At 38.6% G+C, this 21,853-nt stretch overlaps 1 protein-coding gene across 2 annotated transcripts in view; it reads right to left on the bottom strand.

Annotated features, from left to right (window-relative positions):
• Positions 1-1,350: 1,350 nt before the first annotated feature.
• Positions 1,351-21,853, bottom strand: part of TRPC4 (transient receptor potential cation channel subfamily C member 4) — a 160,044-nt gene continuing 139,541 nt past the window's right edge. For both annotated transcript variants that reach the window (XM_080575860.1, XM_080575861.1), the window contains 6 exons: positions 21,061-21,371; positions 20,008-20,203; positions 18,134-18,328; positions 9,170-9,211; positions 6,311-6,400; positions 1,351-3,971 (listed from right to left, as the gene is read on the bottom strand). In XM_080575860.1, coding sequence (XP_080431986.1) covers positions 3,255-3,971; positions 6,311-6,400; positions 9,170-9,211; positions 18,134-18,328; positions 20,008-20,203; positions 21,061-21,371 — 1,551 coding nt within the window. In that variant the 3' untranslated portion in view covers positions 1,351-3,254. The remainder of the gene's footprint in view (positions 3,972-6,310; positions 6,401-9,169; positions 9,212-18,133; positions 18,329-20,007; positions 20,204-21,060; positions 21,372-21,853) is intronic.

Raw genomic sequence — 21,853 nt, 5'->3', positions numbered from 1 at the left:
TCTTCTCCAACTTCTGTCTCCACATTCCCATAAAAAGTCTTGATACCAGATACATACAGATATTTTGAACTGGAAGCAAAAATGCATTGCCTCATCACCCTCTTTAAGCATTATGACTCACTTATTTTCTCTTTTGTGTTGCCTCCCTCACTATTCTCCCTACATTTCCATACCAGAATCTTATTGCTTATTGAAATCTAGAGAGGAAAAGGGGCGTTAGGGCCTGCAATCCATATGTATAGTAGAATTTGAGATGGACTTATAATTGTTTCTTTGCGTCTTTTGTCTACAATATATGTATGTGAGGAAACTATGCAGAAAATCTCCTGAAAGATTGGTTCAAGGATTCTCTTAGGAAGACATTCTTGTTTCAAACATTCTGTTTAAGAACTTTTTGGTGCCCATACCCCAGAATTTCCTTGCCTTTTATACCTCTCAACAATTATAGCTATGATAAAGATACACATTGTCCTGAAAGTAGACACTACTTATTCACAGAAAGTTTCAAATTAGGAAAGTCATCATGGAATGAGAAGGTGGAACTCTTCACAGTTCCTGTCTACTTGGGGCAAGCAATGCTCATGGACAGAAAAGAGCACAAAGTGTAGCCACACTTCACAGACTCATAAGTTCAAATTCTGCCATGATTACAGTAAAATTGCAGATGCCAGTTTGTGCCGTTGCACTCAAGCTGCACTCTACGTTCCCACAGGGAGAAATCTCCTGTAGTGAGATCCTACTCTTTTACATTTTTTAAACTGTTGTAGTCACCATCATTTGTCATTAACAAAGAACTTGTAGAGTCATTATGGTACTAATGCATTTTTCATTTGTTGTGATGGAAGAGGAAATCATTTACAATGACACCTATGCTATGGTTTTCTGTATGTCTATAAAACATCAGTGCTTGGCATGGATACATTTCTCTGTGTTGTGTTCGACTGCAAAAGATCAGGCAACCGTATGAGTTAGTCATCCCAATTGAAATGGGCAGAACTGCAAGGTGCCAAAGGGAAAGGAAAAGAAAGGAAAAGAAAGCTCATGGGAAATCAACCCAGTATCTCTAGGTAGCTGCATTTCTGGAGTAGCAAATTTTAGCATCCCAAATGGTTGTACAGGCCTTAATAAAATATGATGTATATGTTATATGAAATCAGTGATGGTGAAAGACTGTTAACTGGGATATAGAGAAGTTTGTGACAAAAGTTACATGGGAAACATTGGCTTTATGTCATTCTTAGCATAAATGTTACAGTAGAAAAGCGAACTCTCTAAAAGAGTTGACCTAGTAAAAATGATATGAAGTTATTCCACCATTATTATTATTATTATTATTATTTATTTCTTGTTATGCTTGTAATAATTCAGGTGCTTTCCAAACAGAAAAGCTTCAGGCCCTGCCCCAAGGAGCTCACAATCTAAAGGTGGATAAGGGGAGAGATGAGGAGAAGAGGTCCACAGAGCAATCAAGAGGCCAAGGTGGAAATCAACCATAACTTAGTAATCAAATGTGGTGTGAACACAGTGTTGCAAAGCTATACAAACTGTTTCCCAATTACTTTTCCATTTTGGTTCACCTAGTTCACTCCTAGGTCCCATGGCACAGGTACACGTACAGAAAGGAAGCTCTCAATATATGAACTCAGAGAGAGTAGTACATGTGTAAAGCAGAGCAGGAAAACACACCCAAATGTATAGCAATGAGAGGTTAGTCTGAATTTTCAAAACTCAGTAAAGTACAAGCATAGTTTAGGTGCAGAATGGTATGGCTTTAGGTCATGTCCTACACGGTGAGAGTTAATGTCATGGATTCCATCTGTTTTGTCCTCATTTTCTGCTTGTTTTATATTTATAGGGATATGTTATGTAAGTGTACTCTATGCATCTGCACATCCCTTAATACAGGGTAAAATGAACTTCAAAATCTATTATAGCAGGGCTAGGGAAGCTCAGAATGAAATGACCACACTGATGTGGTATATTCATGTTTCCATGGGAGAAGAAGGATGGTACTGGGAGCTCAAGGCTGGTCTTTCTTAGGTCAGTTGTAAACTTATTATTATTTTTTTTAATAATGTAGGACACCAGTCACTGATTAAAAAGCAACAGACTGTTTAATTTTAAAAATACTGGTTTTGACTACGACAATAAGTCACTCAGTTAAGAAAAATACTATTATGTTATCTTTATACATTTAAATGTCTAAATATTTTTTTTATAAAACCTCCAATCAGTTTCCCCCAAACTCTGAAGTTGTCAAAGAAACTCTCCTAAGTTTTACCTTTAAAAACTTCTCAGCAAATTGTCATGTCTTCCCAAGTACTCAGGGGATTGTTGTATGCTTGTTTGTTCCTGAAGTATCTTTCTCTTAGCAAATACAAGTGTATTGTGAAGGCAAAAGCTAATAAGCAGTTGAACATTAAAGTGCATAGGTTGTCCACATTTGGAAAAATAAATGGTTGAAGAAGCAGTAGCTGTTGTGGTTACGGATTCCTGAGGAGTAATCCGTCATCAAATTTTAGCAAGCCACAAATATTTCTTTTACTATAAGAAACGTTTTTACAGTCTTCGGATCCTGCAAAATGCATTTCTAACAGTGGTATCAGGAAGGTAATAGTCCTCTTCCTGGGTGGGAGAAGATGTAATTAAATAATCAAATGATGACTGATCATTCATAATTTACAGGTATTCATATTCCTTCAATAAATAAAAGAATATACTTTATATTTTGTTTCTTCATAGATTTTGAAGCAAATTAACTTTCTAGCAATTTAAATAAATGATTCTAATAGCTTGACATGAATTATGTTGACAGGAACCACTTATGGTAATGATGTTGTCCAGAATCTTTTAAGAATCTATAAAGTTAAATAAAGGCTTACAAGTCTCTTAAGCTACTTTTTATTTGCATAGAAAAATATTTATCATAGGAGTCAACTATCATATGAGAGAAATTGCATTTGTTGTAATTGAAAAAGATAGCTAAAAAGTTTCTGTGGGTTATTGCAACAGTACAAGAATACAAGATGCTTCCATTTATTAAAAAATGTAAAACAAATTGTGAAAGCTAAAGCAGGCTACAAAACAGAAGGTCCCTTTATTATCTTTCTCTTGACTACTATGTTACAAGATCATGTGCCACAGTTGAGTACTATAAAGTGTAATTCTGCATTTGCTAATATGTTCTTAAAACATTCCCCCCCAAAAGCACTATGCAAAATATATATATTTGTAAATGCTTCTTCCTGTAAGCATCACAACCTTGTTATCACATAGTCACCCTGATCAATTGTTTCCTGTTTCCCATCACCGTCAATGCTAATGTCCAACTCCGTGTCCTGCTGATCCTGTGGTGTGGCTGGTTCAGAGTTGTGTAACTCCATTTTCTCTGTTTCTAAAGCACAAATACTTCCCTCATCCTGCGAATCTGAAGTGTCGCTGTTATTTTGTGACTCAGCTAACATGCACTTTTCATCAGGACTTTGGGTGTTTACTTCACAGTTCATGGTCAGCTCTCCCTCTTCCAGTTCATCAGCTTTCTCACATTGTTCTTCTGCTTGTTGACGGGAAACTTCTTCAGAAACGGTGTATATTTTATTTGTACTCTGCTCCACAGAGTTTGTTTTTGACCGTCTGTGAAATAACCCAAAATTTTTTATGTCTGTTACAAAATTCACACGCTTTTGTTTCTCCTTAGAGGACTCTGACACCATCATTGCTGAGCCATTGCTTACATTATGTGCTTCAGAGGCAATAGTGGCTGATCTTGGGTGAATCATTGTAGTTATGTCAAAAAGACTGAAGGCCTTTTTCTTTCCTTTCTTGTTTCCCTCATTCTCACTCTTTTCTTCAGTTTCTGAGAGAGATGCTGCATCTTTGTTCATTTTTGGAGTCTGCAAATTAGAAAGCTTGCTTCCTTTTAGTAGACCCAGGACTTCAAAACGAAAGCTGGAAATATCTTGTTTTAACTCCTGAAAATGAGGAAGAAAGATGAAACATCAGAAGATGAACACTAATTTGACTTTTCATCTTGTAATTAAAAAAAGAAAAAAAAAATTCTTATGGTAGGGATAAATAAGAAGCCTCATCATCTGGACAATACCTGAGATCTTAGAGGTGCTTTGCATACTCTGTCTAATGGATTTCCAGGTGAGGCAAAAAAGTGATAACCAATGTTATCAGGGGAATCTTCAAAGGAAATGTACTTTGGTCTAGCACAGAAATCATCAACAGTGGTGGAGGAAGGAGCAAGGATAACTTAAAGACCTGTAGGTAATCTGCTAGACAGTGTTGTCCCATCATCATAATGGCCTTATGACCAGATGTTAACACTATCCCCAACATACAGACACACACAAAGAGGCATACAGAATCACTGAATGGTTTAGGTTGGAAGGAACCTTTGGAAATCATCTGGATCAAACCCCCTGCTCAAGCAGGGACACCCAGAGCAGGTCACCCAGAACCATGTCCAGGTGGCTTTTGAAAATCGCCAAGGAGGGAGATTCCACAATCTCTCTGAGCAACCCGGGCCAGTGTTTATCCACCCACATAGCACAGAAGAACTTCTTGATGCTCAGAGGGAACCTTCTGTGTACCATTTTATGCCTATTGCCTCTTGTCCTGGCACTGGTCACCTCTGGAAAGGGCCTGGCTCCAACCTCTTCGCACCTTTCCTTCAGGGATTTATAGACATTGATGAGATCCCTCTTAGCCTCCTCTTCTCCAGGCTGAAAGTCCCAGCTCTCTCCTCTCTCCTCTTAGGAGAGGTGCTCCAGTCCCTTGAGAATCTTGGTGGACCTCCATTGGACTCTCTCCAGTATGTCCAGGTCTCCCTTGTACTGGGAGGGGGGCAGAACTGGATCCAGCACTCCAAGTACAGCCTCAACAGTGCTGCGCAGAGGGGAAGAATCACCTCTCTGTACCTGCTGGCAACACTTCTCATAAGGCAGCCCAGGAAACCAATGGCTTTCTTAGTGGAAAAGGCATGTTGCTGACATATTCAACTTGGTGTCCACCAGGACCCCCAGCTCCTTTTCTGCATAGCTCCTTTCCATTTGGGTAGCTCCCAGCATGTGCTGGTGCCTGGGGTCATTTCTCCACAGGTGCAGTACTCTGTACTTCTCCTTGTTGAACTTCATGGGGTTCTTGTCAGTCTGTCAAGGTCCCTATGAATGGCAGCATGACCCTCTGGTTATCAGCCATTCCCCCCAGTTTCATATCATATTAATTTATTGAGGGTGCGTTCTACCCCATTGTCTAGATTTTTAATGAAGCTATTAAACAGGACTAGAACCAGTATTGACCCCTGAGGTACTCCACTCCAATTAGACATTGTACATTGACCACTTCTTTCTGGGTCTAGCAGTTCATCCAGTTTTTGATCCACCTTGCTGTCTGCTCATAGAGTCCATACTTCTACAGCTTCTCTGTGCGAATCTTATGAGGGACATGTGTGCATGCTTCCCTATGAGTAGCACGCAGGAACTGCATGCATTTCTCCTAAGTGTTGGGCAGCTGGCAGATCAGTCAAGAGCTAATCACTGCAGACTGCTTTCTGCCAGTGCATCCTCTATTTCTTAAAGACCTGTATTAGGAGAAAACTCCTTGCCTTTACAACATGCCTATTTCTCTTCATTTTCTGTAAAGGAATATTAGAGCAGCTAGCTCAGGCTCCGACTGTATCTTCTTGCCAAAGCTGAGACTGATGGATATAATTTTGGATATTTGAAGGTAGAGGCACTAATAGTAACAAAATATTTGATGCTAGAAATACACAGTGATTAATGTAAAAGTTGTGGTACATGTGGACCTGTTCACTTAATCTTCCAGATAAAACAGATTTTAATAGTTAACTCCTTATTTAAGTTTTCCATCTATTAAGCCTGAACATCCCCAGAGCTCTCAGCCTTTCTTCATAGGAGAGGTGCTCCAGACCGCTGATCTTCGTGGTCCTCCTCTGGACCTGTTCTAACATATCCACACCCTTCTCTGTACTGGGGGCCCTGGAATAGGATGCAGTACTCCAAGTGGGGCCTCACAAGAGCTGAGTAGAGGGGGACAATCCCCTCCCTCCACCTGCTGGCCACTCCTCTGTTGATGCAGCCAGGGATGCAGTTGGCCTTCTGGGCTGCAAGCACGCACTGCACACACATGCAGTGCTCCAGGTGGAATCTCACAAGAGCAGAGTGGAAGGGAAGGACCACCTCCCTTGCCCTGCTGGTTATGCTTCTTTGATGCAGCCCAGGATACAGTTAGCTTTTGGGGCTGCAAGTGCAAAAGATGTATGAACATATAATTAAATACATACCTTAAAATTTTCTTCTGTCAGTCCTTCCTCAGTTTTGGCATCTCTTATCATTGCTGCAACATATCTCTTAACCAGGTTTCTCATAACTTCCTAAAAACATAAAATATTGCGTTAGTTTTCTTGGTAATAGTTACTAAATCTACATTCACTGCGTCTTCTTGTGTTTAAGGAACATGACAAAAAATGTACAAACCTTTGATCTGGTTAAAAATTTGTCCTACTTTTCCATGGAAAGCGGTGATAATTATCCTAAGAATGGCTGCTTTGGCTTTGATCAAAGGTATGCCTCATGCTAGTAACTTGCTCTCTGACAGTGAGCAGTTGCTGATGCCTCATGAGAAGTGTAAGTCTAGTGCGATTGTATAATGTTTTTTCCAGCTATACTCTCAGAAGCCTCCTGCAATCTGAGATTTAGGGACTTCTTGAATCGGAAATGTTAGCTTTACGTTTAATGGTCTGTGAGAGGTTTTCCCCATGGGTTTTGAACTCATGTAAACTTTCAGCATCCACAAATTCTCTGCTGATGAATTCCACGGTATAGCTAGACTAAAACCTAGATAAAAACCAAGGTATAGATAGAATAAATCCTTGTGGGGTTTTGCTTATTTTTAATCTTCTCTCTGATAGTTTCCAGTGTTGCCTTCTACTTCTAAGAATTTTAAATTTATTTAGGTTGGAAAAAATGTCTGGAGGCAGCCTGATCCAGCTGCCCCATTCCAAGCAAGGCTATCTCTGAAGTTGTATCAGGTTGCTCAGATCCAGTTAAGTGCTGAATATCTCCCAGGCTAGAGATGCTGCAGCCTCCCTGAGCATTTTTTTCCAGTTCTTTACCACCCACACTGTGATAACGATTTTCATTACAGAATTTCCCTTGTGCAACTTGTGTCCATTGACTCCTGTTCTTTTGCTACGTACCTGCAAGAAAAATGTGGCTCCCTTTTCTCTCTAACCAGCATTGTGATATTGAAGATAGCAATTAGGCCCCCCCTTAACCTACTTCAGGCTGAACAAACATGGATCTCAGCTTCTCCTTTTAGGTCAGCCCTCCAACCTTGCTGGTGGCCCTTTGCTGATTTCCTTCCAGTTTGATACATCTCTTTTCCAGCAGGGGGCCCAAAACAGGACACAGTGCTCCAGATACAGACTTACAAGTGTGGGCTGGAGGAGAATAATCACTTCTCTCAAAGCGCTGCCTACAGCCCTATTAATGAAGCCTTGTACACGTCTGGTATTTAGTTTGAGGATAGATGGTAAAGAGCTACTCTGTGTTCATCTTCTCCAGGATTTTATAGATCCCTGTTGTACTCTCTGCAGCTGTCTCTTCTTCAGATTGGAAAGTCCTGGTTTAATCAGTCATTTCCCATATGGAATCTATTCACTACCAAATTTACAAGTGCACAGCCCACATCTTGGTGAACTTGCACTCCTTTTCACACAATGAAAACTGAAAATAAATCTGAAAATTATTCCTTATGCTACAATAATCTCAAAAAATCCAGAGACTGAAGCAGGAAGGATGGAAAACAGTTTACAGGGCATCTAGGCAAAGGGATTATTAAAGAACAAGAAGGTGTCTATGGGAGAGCAGAACTGGAGAGAGAGAGATGGAGCGCTGACTCTGATGGAGCATGTCAGTTAGCTGCATATATGGACTTGGTTAATCCCAGAAGGGAGGTGGAACTGTCTGTTTTTGTTTGTTTGTTTTGTTTTGTTTTGTTTTGTTTTTTTAAAGGGAAGTGTCAATCTGCCGGAGGTTAGGAAGATCTTGCAGAGGGACCTGGACAGGTTGGATCAATGGGCGGAGACCAATGGGATGAGGTTCAACATGGCTAAGTGCTGTGTCCTGCACTTTGGTCACAACACCATGAAATGCTACAGGCTTGGGGCAGAGTGGCGAGAAAGCTGTGCAGAGGAAAAAGTTTTGGGGTTTTGGTTGATGCTCACCTGAACATGAGCCAGCAGTGTGCCCAGGTGGCCAAGAAGGCCAACGGCATCCTGGCTTGTGTCAGGAATAGTGCAGCCAGCAGGACCAGGGAAATGATTGTCCTCCTGTACTCTCCTCTGGTGAGGCCGCACCTCGAGTGCTGTGTTCAGCTTTGGGCCCCTCACTACAGGAAGGACATCGAGGCCCTGGAGCATGTCCAGAGAAGGGCTACGAAGCTGGTGAAGGGCCTGGAGCACAAGTCCTATGAGGAGCGGCTGAGGGAACTGGGGGTGTTTAGTCTGGAGAAGAGGAGGCTCAGGGGAGACCTCATTGCTCTCTATAGGTACCTGAAAGGAAGGTGTGGGGAACTGGGGGTTGGCCTCTTCTTGCAGATAACCAGTGATAGGACTAGAGGGAATGGCCTCAAGTTGTGCCAGGGGAGGTTCAAGTTAGAAATGAGGAGACATTTCTTCTCAGAAAGAGCAGTCAGGCACTGGGACGGGTTGTCCAGGGAGGTGGTGGCGTCACCATCCCTGGGGGTGTTCGAGGAAAGGTTGGCCGTGGTGCTTAGGGACATGGTTTAGTGGGCGACATTGGTGGTAGGGGGATGGTTGGACCATATGATCTTGGAGGTCTTTCCCAACCTTAATGATTCTGTGATTCTATGTTACAGTGGATAAAATACTAGTCAGCATACTGTGGCTTTAGGAAAGAACATCTTGCACCCCAAGAGAAGACAATTCTGTATTTCAAATACTGTTGTTTCAAGACAAAATGTACTATTCTTTTGCTTTTTTTCTATTATTGTTATTTCTTTGCTTTTTTTTTTTTTTGGTATTTTTCTCTGCTTTCTTGTGATTTTTTTTCCCTTTCTCCTCCTGACACTCTTTCACAGGCATAGAAAAACAATTACAAAAATAAACATGGACCTTTACCTGGTACTGATGATGTCTTCTCAGATTATCAGCTGCACGCCTCTGGAAGAAAAAAAAAAAAAAAAACACAAACAAAAATGAATCCCTATCTGGTAGAAAAATGTATCACGGCAAAACAGCAGGTCTGTGCAGTCTGTGGTATCTAACAAGTTGAGAGATGGTTCAATGGTTCAATGTCTGCTGAAAAATTGCAATGCTAGAGCGAAGCCTGTCATTAGCTTTACAGAAGGGAGTATGTCGTCACTGGAAAGGCAAAGTGGATTTTCTACATTTTTTTGTGTGCTGCCAGAATTGGCATTGGTGTGGATGTGGTGGAGCAGCAAGGTCTCTGCTTGCAAAGCTTTGAAGTCACAGATCTGAGACAGAAGATGTGATTGTGTCACTCATTTGTACAAATTGAAGAATACTAATGAACTGAGAAGAGCTTGACATATACAAGGTGTTACCTATGGCTGTCTCCTTACATCTCATTTAGGATAGAGCTATCCACAGCCTGCAACATAAAACCATTTTTAAAAGAAAATTCCCTGCTTAGTTCTTTGTTAAAAAGCCACTTGATACACAGAGAAGTATGAAAGACAGAAACTTAGCTTTGTGATAGAGAGTTCTGTGTTAATAAGGCAGGAGGGTATAAGGGATAGCAACTATGAGGAGGAACAGCAAAAAGAAGCTTGGCAGAATGAAAACACGGTATAGGCTTCAAGAAAATGTTGCATTAGATCATACTGCTATATCTAGGGGGTGTCCAGAAGAAGATGGTGAAAAAGAGCCTTGAATTTCTTAGTCCTTGAATTACTGTTGTCCTCAACATACTGAGTAACATTTCTTTTTATTTTCTACCTTAATTATCCCCAACTGGTGGAAGACAGTCTTACAATTTTTACTTGGCTTCTTATATCTCCTGCTGGTGAGAAAAGCAGGTGTCTGACCACTAACCGTATTTCTACAAAACAGAACACTTAGAGTATCTTAAAACACGATAAAACGGCATCCAGGAGACTCAATAAAATTGACCTCAGTTGCATAATGAGCCAGGCACAATAAGGTATTTTGTCATCTTCTTTTACTTGAAACTGATTGGCAATTTATTTATGATTAACACTTTCTCTGTTTGGGAATAGTTTCCATTTTATGATTGATTTCTTTTTCTAATTAATTTGAGATGCAGTACCTGTGTGGTTGGGGTTGGCAAAAGAGAATAGAAAGGGGAAAGCCATGATTTCCAAACTGCCCAGATACCATGGGTTTGTACATAAACATTGTGCCTTCAAAGTTTTTCCAGATGGTGTTTCTGCATCTTATACCACATCCAAAGGGAAGATGGATGTGATTCCTCATATTTAAGGAGGGAGGGATGGGAGTCTGTGTCTACTGCTGGGGCTGAATGGGACAAGGTAGCTATGGGAAAGACAATACTTTCCCACCACCTATTTTAAAACAGGTTTAATTTTCTGATTTTTTGCAGTTGACCACACGATGGAGATATTTCATTCCTGCTGAGAGAGCACTAGGGGAGTCTGAGGCTGTACAAGAGCTTTCCACAACTGTTCTGACTCACAGGCAAAGGAAAAAAACACCTTAAGGTGTAAGTGAAACACACTTCAGTTCAGGTAAGCGTCTCATAAATGAACTCCTATAAATAAAACAAATGCTAACTCTTGCCTTGGAGGCTACTTTCTGCAGTTGTTGTCTGCTCTGCTTTATTTTACAGTTAAAAGTAATCCATTACTCTGAGAAGCTGAAAGAGAATACATTTAATGGTGTATTTGCATACACATACACATAGACACTGCATAAGAGAATATGCATACACATAGCTTGTCAAAGGTTATTAACCACATCAGTTCATTATCTCTGGTTTAAATGCTCAGATTCAGTCCCCAGATCATAATCTCCTTTTGCTTCCTCTCAAAGCGGAATGAATCTTTAAATAAATGTCTGAAAATCAAACTACTCTCTATACATAAAATGATATTGACACTCATCTCTTCCTTATTTGGTTCACAGCTGTCTTTTCTCTACCTGGTCATAGTCTAACCTGTCACTGTTCACAATTTGTTTAAAGGAACTGCTGTGCTGTGTGCTTGAAGAATTGTTGAAAAGTATAGCTGACAAAGGGTTAAAAGTTAAATCTGATTGAAAAATAGCAACAAGGGAAGAAACAGTCTTGTGATGGAAATATTGTATGAGATGGTGAAATACAAAGAAATGTTTTATCACTTTCTAAAGGGGGATGCTAATATGTTTTAGGAAGCTTTAACAGCACTTTACTGGCATTGACAATCATTTTGGTCTTCCTGTTTATGGCATTGCTAGTAATTTGTACTTTTTTTGGAAGAAAAATCTCTTTAGCAGTAAAAAAAAAAGACAATATTAATTTAGTTCTTTTGATGTGATTTATAAAAACTATATCTTTTATAAAAAATGAATTCAAATTTCACATCTATCTTTGACCACAAACTGCTTGGTGATAAAGGTCCAGAAAACCTAATGATTATCTGAAGTCATACAATATATTCCTCATCTGGAATTGAAACATTACAGGGGAAAGAACTTATCTGTGTTTTCAGAAAGGTTTCCCTGTGAGATGGTCTTTGGTTATAAAACATATGTGCTCCAGATTAGTGATTTCCATTCCAGGTGGAAGGTGTTATTTTTTGCCCTAGTTTTCAGCAAGACACATTTCAGGGAAAATACAAAACACTTGTATTGACTGAGGACTTGCATCATTTTCCACTTGAAGAAAGAAGGCTAAGAGAATGAGAAAGAAGATTTTCTCTGACAAATGCTTATCATTGTAATGTAGATTGCTTGAAAAAAATGGCAAGAAAATCAGGATATCTGTGGAAAAAGAAAACACTAGCTATTTATCTAAAAATCAGGTGCACAAAAAATACTGAAGATATGTCTGTGAAATCCTTTCCATTTTATCCTCTGAAATTCTTAAAATTATAGATAAAACACTTTTTGGTGACTGATCACTGACAAAGTGGAATATAATTTGAGGAAAATAGTACAATTTATTCCAGTGGGCTTGGGGATTCTTTTCTTACATCTCTTCTCTTTAGAAATAACAATAGATTTCAGATGACCAACAGGAGTAGCCTTGAGACACCCAAGGGATTTGGGTAGTCAGAAAAACTTCAACCTAACCAATGGAATTGAATCTGGCTTTTGCAAAGGCAATCTGAAAAAGTTAACAGAACTACTATATATAGCTTAAAGAGCAGCACACACTGTTATTTCAGAGCTTTGAGTGTAGGAGATACTTTGTGATAATAGCTAAAGAGAATGCTGCATACCTGGGATATGTCAAAATGACAAAATAAAAATGTGCTGAAATCTGAAAAGGCAGAAAATCTCTGTCTGATTAATAGCATGTTGAAGTGCTAGTAAATCATGTGTGAACATACTGTCCTTCCTGTACCGAGGAAGCCAGTTGTAGTTGTGGCTAAAGATCATGCCGTCAGCATGGCTGGGCAGCCTGTGGAGAAAGATGCTGTTCGTTGAAAAAGCTCCCCTTGACTGCACCGCCCACCTCTTTATCTGTCCCGGTACAACAAAGGGTGCCAGAAACACAGAACTGACAGTCGAGGAGAATAAAATTCATCAGCTTTCTTCAGAGGCTCCTCACTACCATGCAGACCTTCTTCTTTCCTGTGATAGCTTTTCCGTAAGTAGCACTGTAGACAGTCCTCCAAAGCAATCATGACAAAGGTATCTCTACTGACATTTTTTTTTGTGTGTGTGAGCCACATAAATCTTTTCACTGGGTGTCTGCTGTAAATTATGCCGACCCTGAATCCTTTCTTTGCAAGTTCTACCTACGTATAATTTTTCAAGCGCTTTTTTCTTTATATATATGTATTAAATCAAACATTACATTTATAATCCAACAATCCACTGTGTATATATATAGTCTTTATATATTCTTTATATATATATTTATCTTTATATATTATATATATACTATTTATATATGTGTGTATATATATATATATATATACACAGAGCAGACACATTGGTGACACATTTATACCTCCTTGATTCCTTTTAGCTCTTGATTGCTGCTTTTTTATGCAGATCTTATGCCTGATCCTTGAAAAATGCTGGCTTTAACAAGACACCTATATTCTGTCTATCATTTTTTTTTTTACTCTGTAGCACTGACTCAGCCTTTGGATGCTCACTATTGTTTTTCCTACTGGAAAACACCACAGTATGCCACTGCTGATTAGAGCTTCCTAATAGCAAAGTTAGCATATAGAAATTTCAGGAAAAAAATGTTTTGAAATCTGAGTTCTGCATCACAGACAACCTGGCATTCATACATCTATTTAGCTGATGTAAGAAAATGAACCTGAAATGGAATCAAGTGTTTTTTTCCCCAGTACTGGTCATAAAAAGAAAAGGTATCAGAGTTCATAATGCAAGACTCAGTGAAGAGAAATAGTTCCCAAAAAAGCTTATCTTGTAGATCTGAGACAGAAATTCCAGTGAGCTGGAGTCAAAGAGCTGTCAGCTGAAGTCTTCAAACAAAAGGCAGAGATAACTCTTCATTTCCCTTTGTTTGTAAAGGTATAAAGTTTCTAAATTTAATTTTTGGTACAGTTTGTTGAGACAAATGAAAAAATTCTAGGAACACAAGGCTGAGCTGTGGGTGATGTGGGTGATGATAATAAGTTTTTCAAAATCAGAAAACAGTGCATTCCTCTAGGACAAACTCTGAGATCATGACAATGTGCCCATTTTTTCTTTAATGACTTAATCTCTTTATTGGAGAAAATCCACTTAAGAGTGTATGCTTTATGTCTGCCCAGACAGTGTGTAGAACTGAATGATGGAGTGTGTGGCTCTCACACATGTACAGATAAATTTTACTTATGCAGAAATCATAATGTATACACCAATCTTTGCCCGTTTTGGAGCTTGAGTGCATAGCTGGGCCTAGAAATTGCAAAATGTTCATAATGCAGACAGCTCTACTGGGGCTGCTGTTACACCTGAGCATGGCTGAAGAACTTCATAGTTTTATGAGATGCCCAGATACGCAGACTGAATCTGGCTGGTCAACCACAGCCACTCACTGTTTCCAAGAAGCTGTAATTCTTGTTGCTGTGATGCTTCAGCTGGTGAACACTCTGCTCCAGAGGGGTTTCAGCTTCACTTACAGCTAAGTGTCTGTTCTGTATTTATAATTAGTGATGGGTATGGCCCTATTGTCTCACAGAGCTTCATAGGTACTGCTTTTTCTCATCAAACAAAAATTTTTTGAAGTTTTCTCTACAGAAAATAACAACAACAAACCCCTGCATCTCTCCCTCCCCTATGCCCTCTCCTTCCAAAGAGGTCAGTTATTGGAAGTTCACATTCAGATCATAGGGAAGCTAGGTTCATCTCCTTCTCTTACACTGTCTGAAGAGAACACCTTTTCCCCCAGTGTCTTCACCCTGGTAAGAAACTGGCTGGGTAACTGGGCCTGAAGAGTTGTGGTGAATAGAATTAAATCCAGTTGGTGGACAGTCACAAGTGGTATCTCCCAGGGCTCAGTACTGGGGACAGTTCTCTTTAACATCCTTATCGATGAGCTGGACAAGGGGATCAAGTGCACCTTCAGTAAGTTCACAAATAACGCCAAGTTAGGCAGGAGTGTTGATCTGCTCAATGGTAGGAAGGAGGGCTCTGCAGAGGGCTCTGGATAGGCTGGACCAATGGGCCAAGGCTAACTGCATGAGGTTCAACAAGGCCAAGTGCCGGGTTCTGCACTTGGGGCACAACAACCCCAAGCAGCGCTACAGGCTGGGGGAAGAGTGGCTGGAAAGCTGTCTGGCAGAGAAGGACCTGAGAGTATTAGTCAATAGCTGGCAGAATATGAGCCAGCAGTGTGCTCAGGTGGCCAAGAAGGCCAACGGCATCCTGGCTTGTATCAGAAATGGTGTGGCCAGCAGGTCACAAATGATAAGGAAGTGATAAGGAGACCTTATCATTCACTACAACTACCTCAAAGAAGGTTGCAATGGGGTGGGGGTTGGTCTCTTCTCCCAAGCAACAACCAAGAGGACAAGAGGAAATGGTCTCGAGTTGCACCAGAGAAGGTTTAAGTTGAAAATAGGAAAAATTTCAATGGAAGGGTTGTGAGGCATTGGAACAGGCTGTTCAGGGAAGTAGTTGAGTCACCATCCCTGGAGGCATTCAAAAGACATGTAGATGAGGTGCTCAGGGACATGGTTTGGTGGCGGCAGTGCTAGATTAATGGTTGGACTTGATAATCTTAGATATCTTTTCCAACCTAAATGATTAAATGATTCTATGACTATGATTCACTGTTTTGGGACAGGAATCACCTCTTGTCAGAGCTGTTCTGCTTGGCATAAATAACAAATGCTTACTAGAGAATGGAAGTGAACCTGGGTCTCCCATAGCCCAAACTATTAGTTATTTTTAACATGTGCTCCAATGAGAAATTCTGTCCTGAAGCTAAGTCTTTCCCAACAACAAAGTTTTTTGGAACTGGTATATATTTATGAAAAAGAAAACAAGCAAACAAACAAATAAACAAACAAAAAGGTTGTAAGAAAAATGCTATGTGGAAAAAAGTCCCAACGAGCTTTGTGTATACACACTCTATCTGTTGACCCTTTGCTGCAACAGTTTTGCAAAACCCAAATTGCTGATACCTAGAAGCTGTTATTTATTCCCCCAGCTGTGGGTAGCTGCAGGAACCAGGGAGTGATCTCTCTGAACCCCCATTTACATTTTCACCATGTGTATCAGCAGGGTGCTGGAAGCACCCTGTCTCTTTCTTCCTCCTTCCAGACAGCCAGGAATAAGATTACTCCCAGAGTTGCAGGTTGAGAGGGAAACAAAGGAAAAAAAAATAAATAAAAAAGTCCTTTATCCTGAATTGAAAGTCTGTCAGAAAATATTGTCCTGAAGGCTTTTCTGGGATGTATAAGTGTATTCAGAATTTGTCCCAGTCAAACACAGATATTGTGTTAACCAAGTATAGATACTCAGCTGCTATGCACTGGCATCTCTCCATTAATTTTAATATCATTCTATCAGTTTACACTAGATAATCATACCTACCAAATGCTCAACAAATGCCTACAAGTATTGCCCACTCTCCCCCACACACAAGTACATCAGTTTCTCTATTTCTAACAAAAATTCACAGTTTTTCCTACAGTTGCTCTCTGCACTTCTTTTCTTTGCTAGGTTACACAGTGATGTTTTGTTCTTGAAGTTCTTCACCATTCATTCTCAGTTCACGTGTTTTATTTTTATTTCTGTCTGACTTGCTACTTATTTGTCTTCACTGCTTTTCTAATATTAATCCAAAGGATTTTTTTGGTGTTTCTTTTCTGAAGTTGCTAGTTTGTTTCAATATCATTCTCATGTTTTATAAGCTTCCTTTTCTGTCCCTTTCTTTCCTATCTACAAGAATGACAGCTAAGTGAAGCATACTTTCCTTTCGCAATGTCCAACAAGATCAGGTTATTGCAATAAGCCTGATTAGAAGCTTTTCACAGAGTGCATAATCTACTAATCAGCTAAGGAAATGTGAAATGGTTTTATTTGTCACACTGCCTCTTTATCATATATCTGTGCAACTCTGCAAACTTGTTCCTTGAGGTGTATCTGATGATAAAGCTGAATGCCAGGATATGACAGGAGAATAGATAGGAAAAAATCTACTTATTTCTCACTTTCTCAGGAAACTGTAAAGAAATACACAGAAGAAAAGAAGGTACGTAGAGTAATGGTCTGTAGATAATGGTCCAACAACGAATCATATCATACTCCTAGCTTCTTTGGTGTATTGCTAATAGTTTAAACAGTGTGAAGACTACAATCCTTTCTTCCCCTTACTCATACATGGCAATCATATGGTCTCCCTTAATGCTTTGCTACTTGAGCTCCTAACAGACTTGAAAACATTTGTACTCATCAAATCCCCACAGTATAGGGAAAAAAATTACCCTATTTTACCCACAATAGATTGATTTGTTTGTTCACTTTTTTATGCTGGAGTTGTCTAAATGCAGTCTAGTTAACAAGGTACTCACTTGATTTATATATGAAATGAAGAAAATATTCCTAGAGAGATTTACTTGCTGGTTGGTTAGGTTGTTACCTCACTATTTCCTCTGACAATATAGGAAAACTGTGCTGCTTACTGGAGAATCTCAGCTGAATAAATATATGAGAAGCAAATTCAAATCTGGTAGCTGCAGCTACCAGAGAGTTTGTGGTTCAGATATTACGCAGACATCTGCTGAACCCAAATGCAGGAGTATTCTTGCTCCCTTTGTGTGTCTTTTCCCCTCTTTTTTTTTTTTTCCCTAGAAATTTCCACTGCTATTAAGCACTATTAGAATAGGGCAATAATATGATTCTGAAATAACTCTACCTGCAGATTCAGGTAAGTAATTCTAAGTAAGTGGTTACCTTTCAAAATGCTTTATTTAATGTGAACAGCTTTAGGTAAGAATGATTTTATGTAAACCCATTTCACTACATGTAGAGAGACAGAGAATATACCATGATAAGTTGTTTATATAAAATTCTGTGGTTCATGATACGTTGATCAAAATTGAATTGTGACACTTGAGCTGGAGAGCGTTAACCAGAACTCTGGAATCGGTAGACAAGTATCTGTATTTGATCTCTGTTTATATTGCTTTTAATCTTGAATTATCTATCGATGAGGCATAGTCATGCTTCATACTGTCATTGTGCAGAAATCCAATGATGTTTTCTCTCCAGTCAGATACACTGACATGAATGTAAATAATAATAATAATAATAATAATAAAATCATTCTCTGAATTCTAGAATTACTCTGTAATTCCTATTCAAATTATTTGACAGTTCAGAGCCTTTCCATCTCTGTAAGACTGAGAAAGACTTATCTGTATATAAAAGAGGAGGATTAACAGCAGAGTAGCACATAGGACTTACCCCTATTGTTCCAAAACTTTCAGGCTTTCTTCTAATTTTTTTCTTGCACAAGTGTCTCCATAACCATTTGATCAGATACCAGAGGGACTTTGGACTTGGTATGACATTGAAAGGAGTGGGTAGAGTCCCTCCTTCTTCAAAGTAACTCATCCAGAGTTTTGTCCGAGCAAACTTCCACTCAATGTCTGCATGATCCTGTGAACAAAAAACAAAACAACACATACGTGGCTGTAATTAAGGAGATGAAACAAACCTCTTAAAAAAAAACTGAACCTAAAGCTAGAACAACACTGAAACTCTAATGAATTTTCTTTTTAAAATACTGGAACCTTCTTTTTGCAGAAAGTTTTTAACACAAAGCAAAGCTAAGCTGGTTTACTCCAATAAAGAGATGTTACATACATACAGTATATCTCCACTTTCAACCCTTCTTGCTTAGCTACAGGCTTTTAAATAATTAACAGTCTCTCAAAAAACAAAGGATAATTACAAGCAGAAAAATGTTACATCTCTGGTAGAGATGTTTTGTTATAATAGCAGCTCATCATTATTCCACATAGATCACTCTAATTACTCTGCTGTGTAGCAGCTTCAACAAGTCTGTAAGCCTCATGCACCCTCTCAGTTGTTGCCAGCCCTTGAAATTCACAAATAACCTATCTAACAAATCATGAGGTTACTTAAAACTGTTGAGTTGAGCAGAATTATTTTCTCCTACTTCAAAATTGTATATTTGGAATTGGTTATGGTGTTATTTTCTTTTTTTTTTTTTTAATTTGAATGTTTTTTTCTTTTGAATTCGATATAATATTGCATCATTTTGAAAAGTTAAAAAAAAATCAAAACTAAAACCTAGAGTTTGAAAAGATTGTTAAGTCTTAGCAGCTGAACAAGAATTTTAAAGGAATAATGTTTGATTTGGACAACAAAAAATAGTAGCCAAGAACTTAATCTATAGACTTAACCCTAACTTTTAATATTTAGACAGATTTACTGTAATCAAAACAGTAATTAAGATGTTTTATCAGGAAAGTATTCTGCCTGCAGAATGAGTTCTGATGAACATTAATATGTCATGGTATCATGTAACAGAATTTATCAACTACTGTTATATAAACACATTTCTTTTGTGGAAAAAATTGTAATTTCTGTCCAAAATAGGAAAAAAAAAAAAGGAAGAAAAAAAAAAAAGCAACCCTTCAAAAAATCTTAAGGATGAGAAGTTTTCTTTTATTGTTTGCTTTCTGCATGATCATATTTGAATTATTATACAATACACCAGTGTTTAATTTCATTAGTCTCATAATAGAGAGATGAGAAATAAAAATAGCTCTGGTAAGGAAAAAGGCAGTTTTCATGACACAGGAAAACAAGGCACTGCTTAATGAGGTGTCATGACCTTTTATTTCACTTGTTAATGGGTTCCAAATTGTCCACGAAACGTAGGCATCCAATTTCTATTCACTATATATTCGTACTATATAAGAATTACAAAATAACAGCCTTTTAAAGGCTAATCAATACATTAAAAATAGAGATCAAACAATCTATGTCTGAGTCTTGTTCAGAACAGAGGTCCTGCACAGAGCAGCTGGGGCAGTGCTGAAGCCTTTGTCACTTGCCAGCAGCTTCAGGACACCCTTCTCTAGCCTCAAGCTGGCTTCTGCAGTGGGGCCACCTCTTCCCCTTTCCGAGTTCTGGGGAAATTCCCCTCTGCTCCAACCCAGCTGTGGTCTGATTTCTGTGTCCTTGCAGAATAGTGCAAAATAATTAGAACAAACCCTATATTCAGTCTTTAAAAAAGATTTTCTGACAGAAAAAAAAATGGGATTTAGAAACAGAGAGAAGGTATATATTACAAATGATCAACTTACAGCAATTAGCTGGTAAGAATTATTCATCATGGCTATTAGCATGTTGAGTAGAACAACCAGAGAGATTACATTATAGGTACCAAACATGGTGGCCCCAACAAATTCAGTAAATTCATGCTTTGGTTGCACATTGGTCACATAGAGATTGATGAGTCCAAATATAGACCAGAATAATGATTGCAGCGTTTCAAATAATCTGAAAGACAAAACCCAAAAGGAATAGCTGTATAATACCAATGCATATACTTTTCAGATTATTCATTTTTTCCCCTGACGACAAAATGTTCTTGAATTGATTGAGCTGGATGATTCACAATATAGGCAACCTATATGGAATATTTTTCTGGAGAAACACTGGCTGAATGTTTCAGATATGAACCTCTAGATATCCAATGTTAAATCTATAAGTAAGCCTATGAGTACAAGGCTGATTCTGTTCAAACGTCTAAAGGATAGATATCATTTTAGAGATCTTACTTTGGACACCTGTCTTTGAAGTATTTTGCCCCTTTGCTTTGCCTTTATAGTGTAGAACAAGGATCCAAAAGTAAATCATCAACTGTGTTTTAGCAAGATGTTAAAATAAATATGGTATTTTTGTACCTATTCAGTGTTGTCAATTTATGCCATTTCTACTTTGTGTTGAGAACCATTGAGATAAAAAGTGCTCTATAATTAGAAGGGCATTACTGTCTTTACCATGTGTTTGCTTTTGTAGAGAATGGGGATGGTAAAAAGCAAACATGCCACTCTCGTATAGGTCTTGTGCTTTTACAACTAAATGTTACGATATTCTCTTAAAGAAGTTTGGGACAGCAGCTAGGATGCTAAATAACAAAATCCCACTTTAAAAAAATCCCACTATAGGATGAATATTATTACTGATTGATATAATGTTAATATTTATTTATTTATTATTAGAGTGTCTTTAGGAGTATCTGTCAGGATGCCACTGTAAGAACAACAGGGAACAAAAAGTCAGCCTCTTTCCTGTGAAAAACATCTACATGAGTAAAATATTGGGGAAGGGTTAGAAGTAGATCAGCCACTTACGTTGAAAATGCATTATTCTGCTCTGCACATCGTATCCCTTTACACTTGTTTTCTTGTGTCTCATAGTAGAAGTACAGCTGGTTCAATCCATTTGCAAAAGCTAGCAGCACGAGGCAGTATATGAAGAGAAACTTCAAAATGTCCAGCAACATTCTTCCCAGAGATATCTGCAGAGGTCCCAGGTGAGAATTTGCAGTGAATAATGAGATCAAACGTAGAGAACTAAAGATGTTTGCAATTGCAAACAGGGCCTCAGCCACCAGCGTCGGATGCCACATGTCCCAGCTCTGTCGTGGAACTAACCCGCTATACTGAAAACAAGCAGAAGGGAAAAAAAATTACTCCGTTGTTTATATGCAGAAAAAAAGTGTCTTGTTTTCTTTACGAGCCATTCCATTAATTTGCTGATAGCACAATAAAAATAAACATATTTTGGAGAGAAATATGTCTTTTTGAGATTTTAGCAAAACTTAAAATGGATGGTGTCTGGATACTTCTCCTTCATTTCCACCTGCAGAATAGCCTATACTTTCTTGGGTTTTATTGTGCTTTGCATTTGATTATGATTTTTACAGTAGCAAAAGCATGTCTAACAATTCTGAGAAAATCAACCACTTTTGAACATCTGGAGTTTTAGAATTGATGAAAATTTCAACTGTAAAAATGAGTAAGTTAGATTTTTGCAGAACAGTGAAGATATGACAGTTATGGATAGAAACACAGAAAAACTTTGAAAAAGTTGGAAGAAAACATTTAATCAAGGAATAAGTATATCTATCACTTAATCACAAAC

Source organism: Anser brachyrhynchus, assembly GCF_964034855.1.
Source record: "Anser brachyrhynchus genome assembly, chromosome: 1".
Classification (NCBI taxonomy): domain Eukaryota; kingdom Metazoa; phylum Chordata; class Aves; order Anseriformes; family Anatidae; genus Anser; species Anser brachyrhynchus.
Note: the sequence above shows the minus strand (reverse complement) of the source record. Positions and strands in the feature narration are given on the sequence as shown.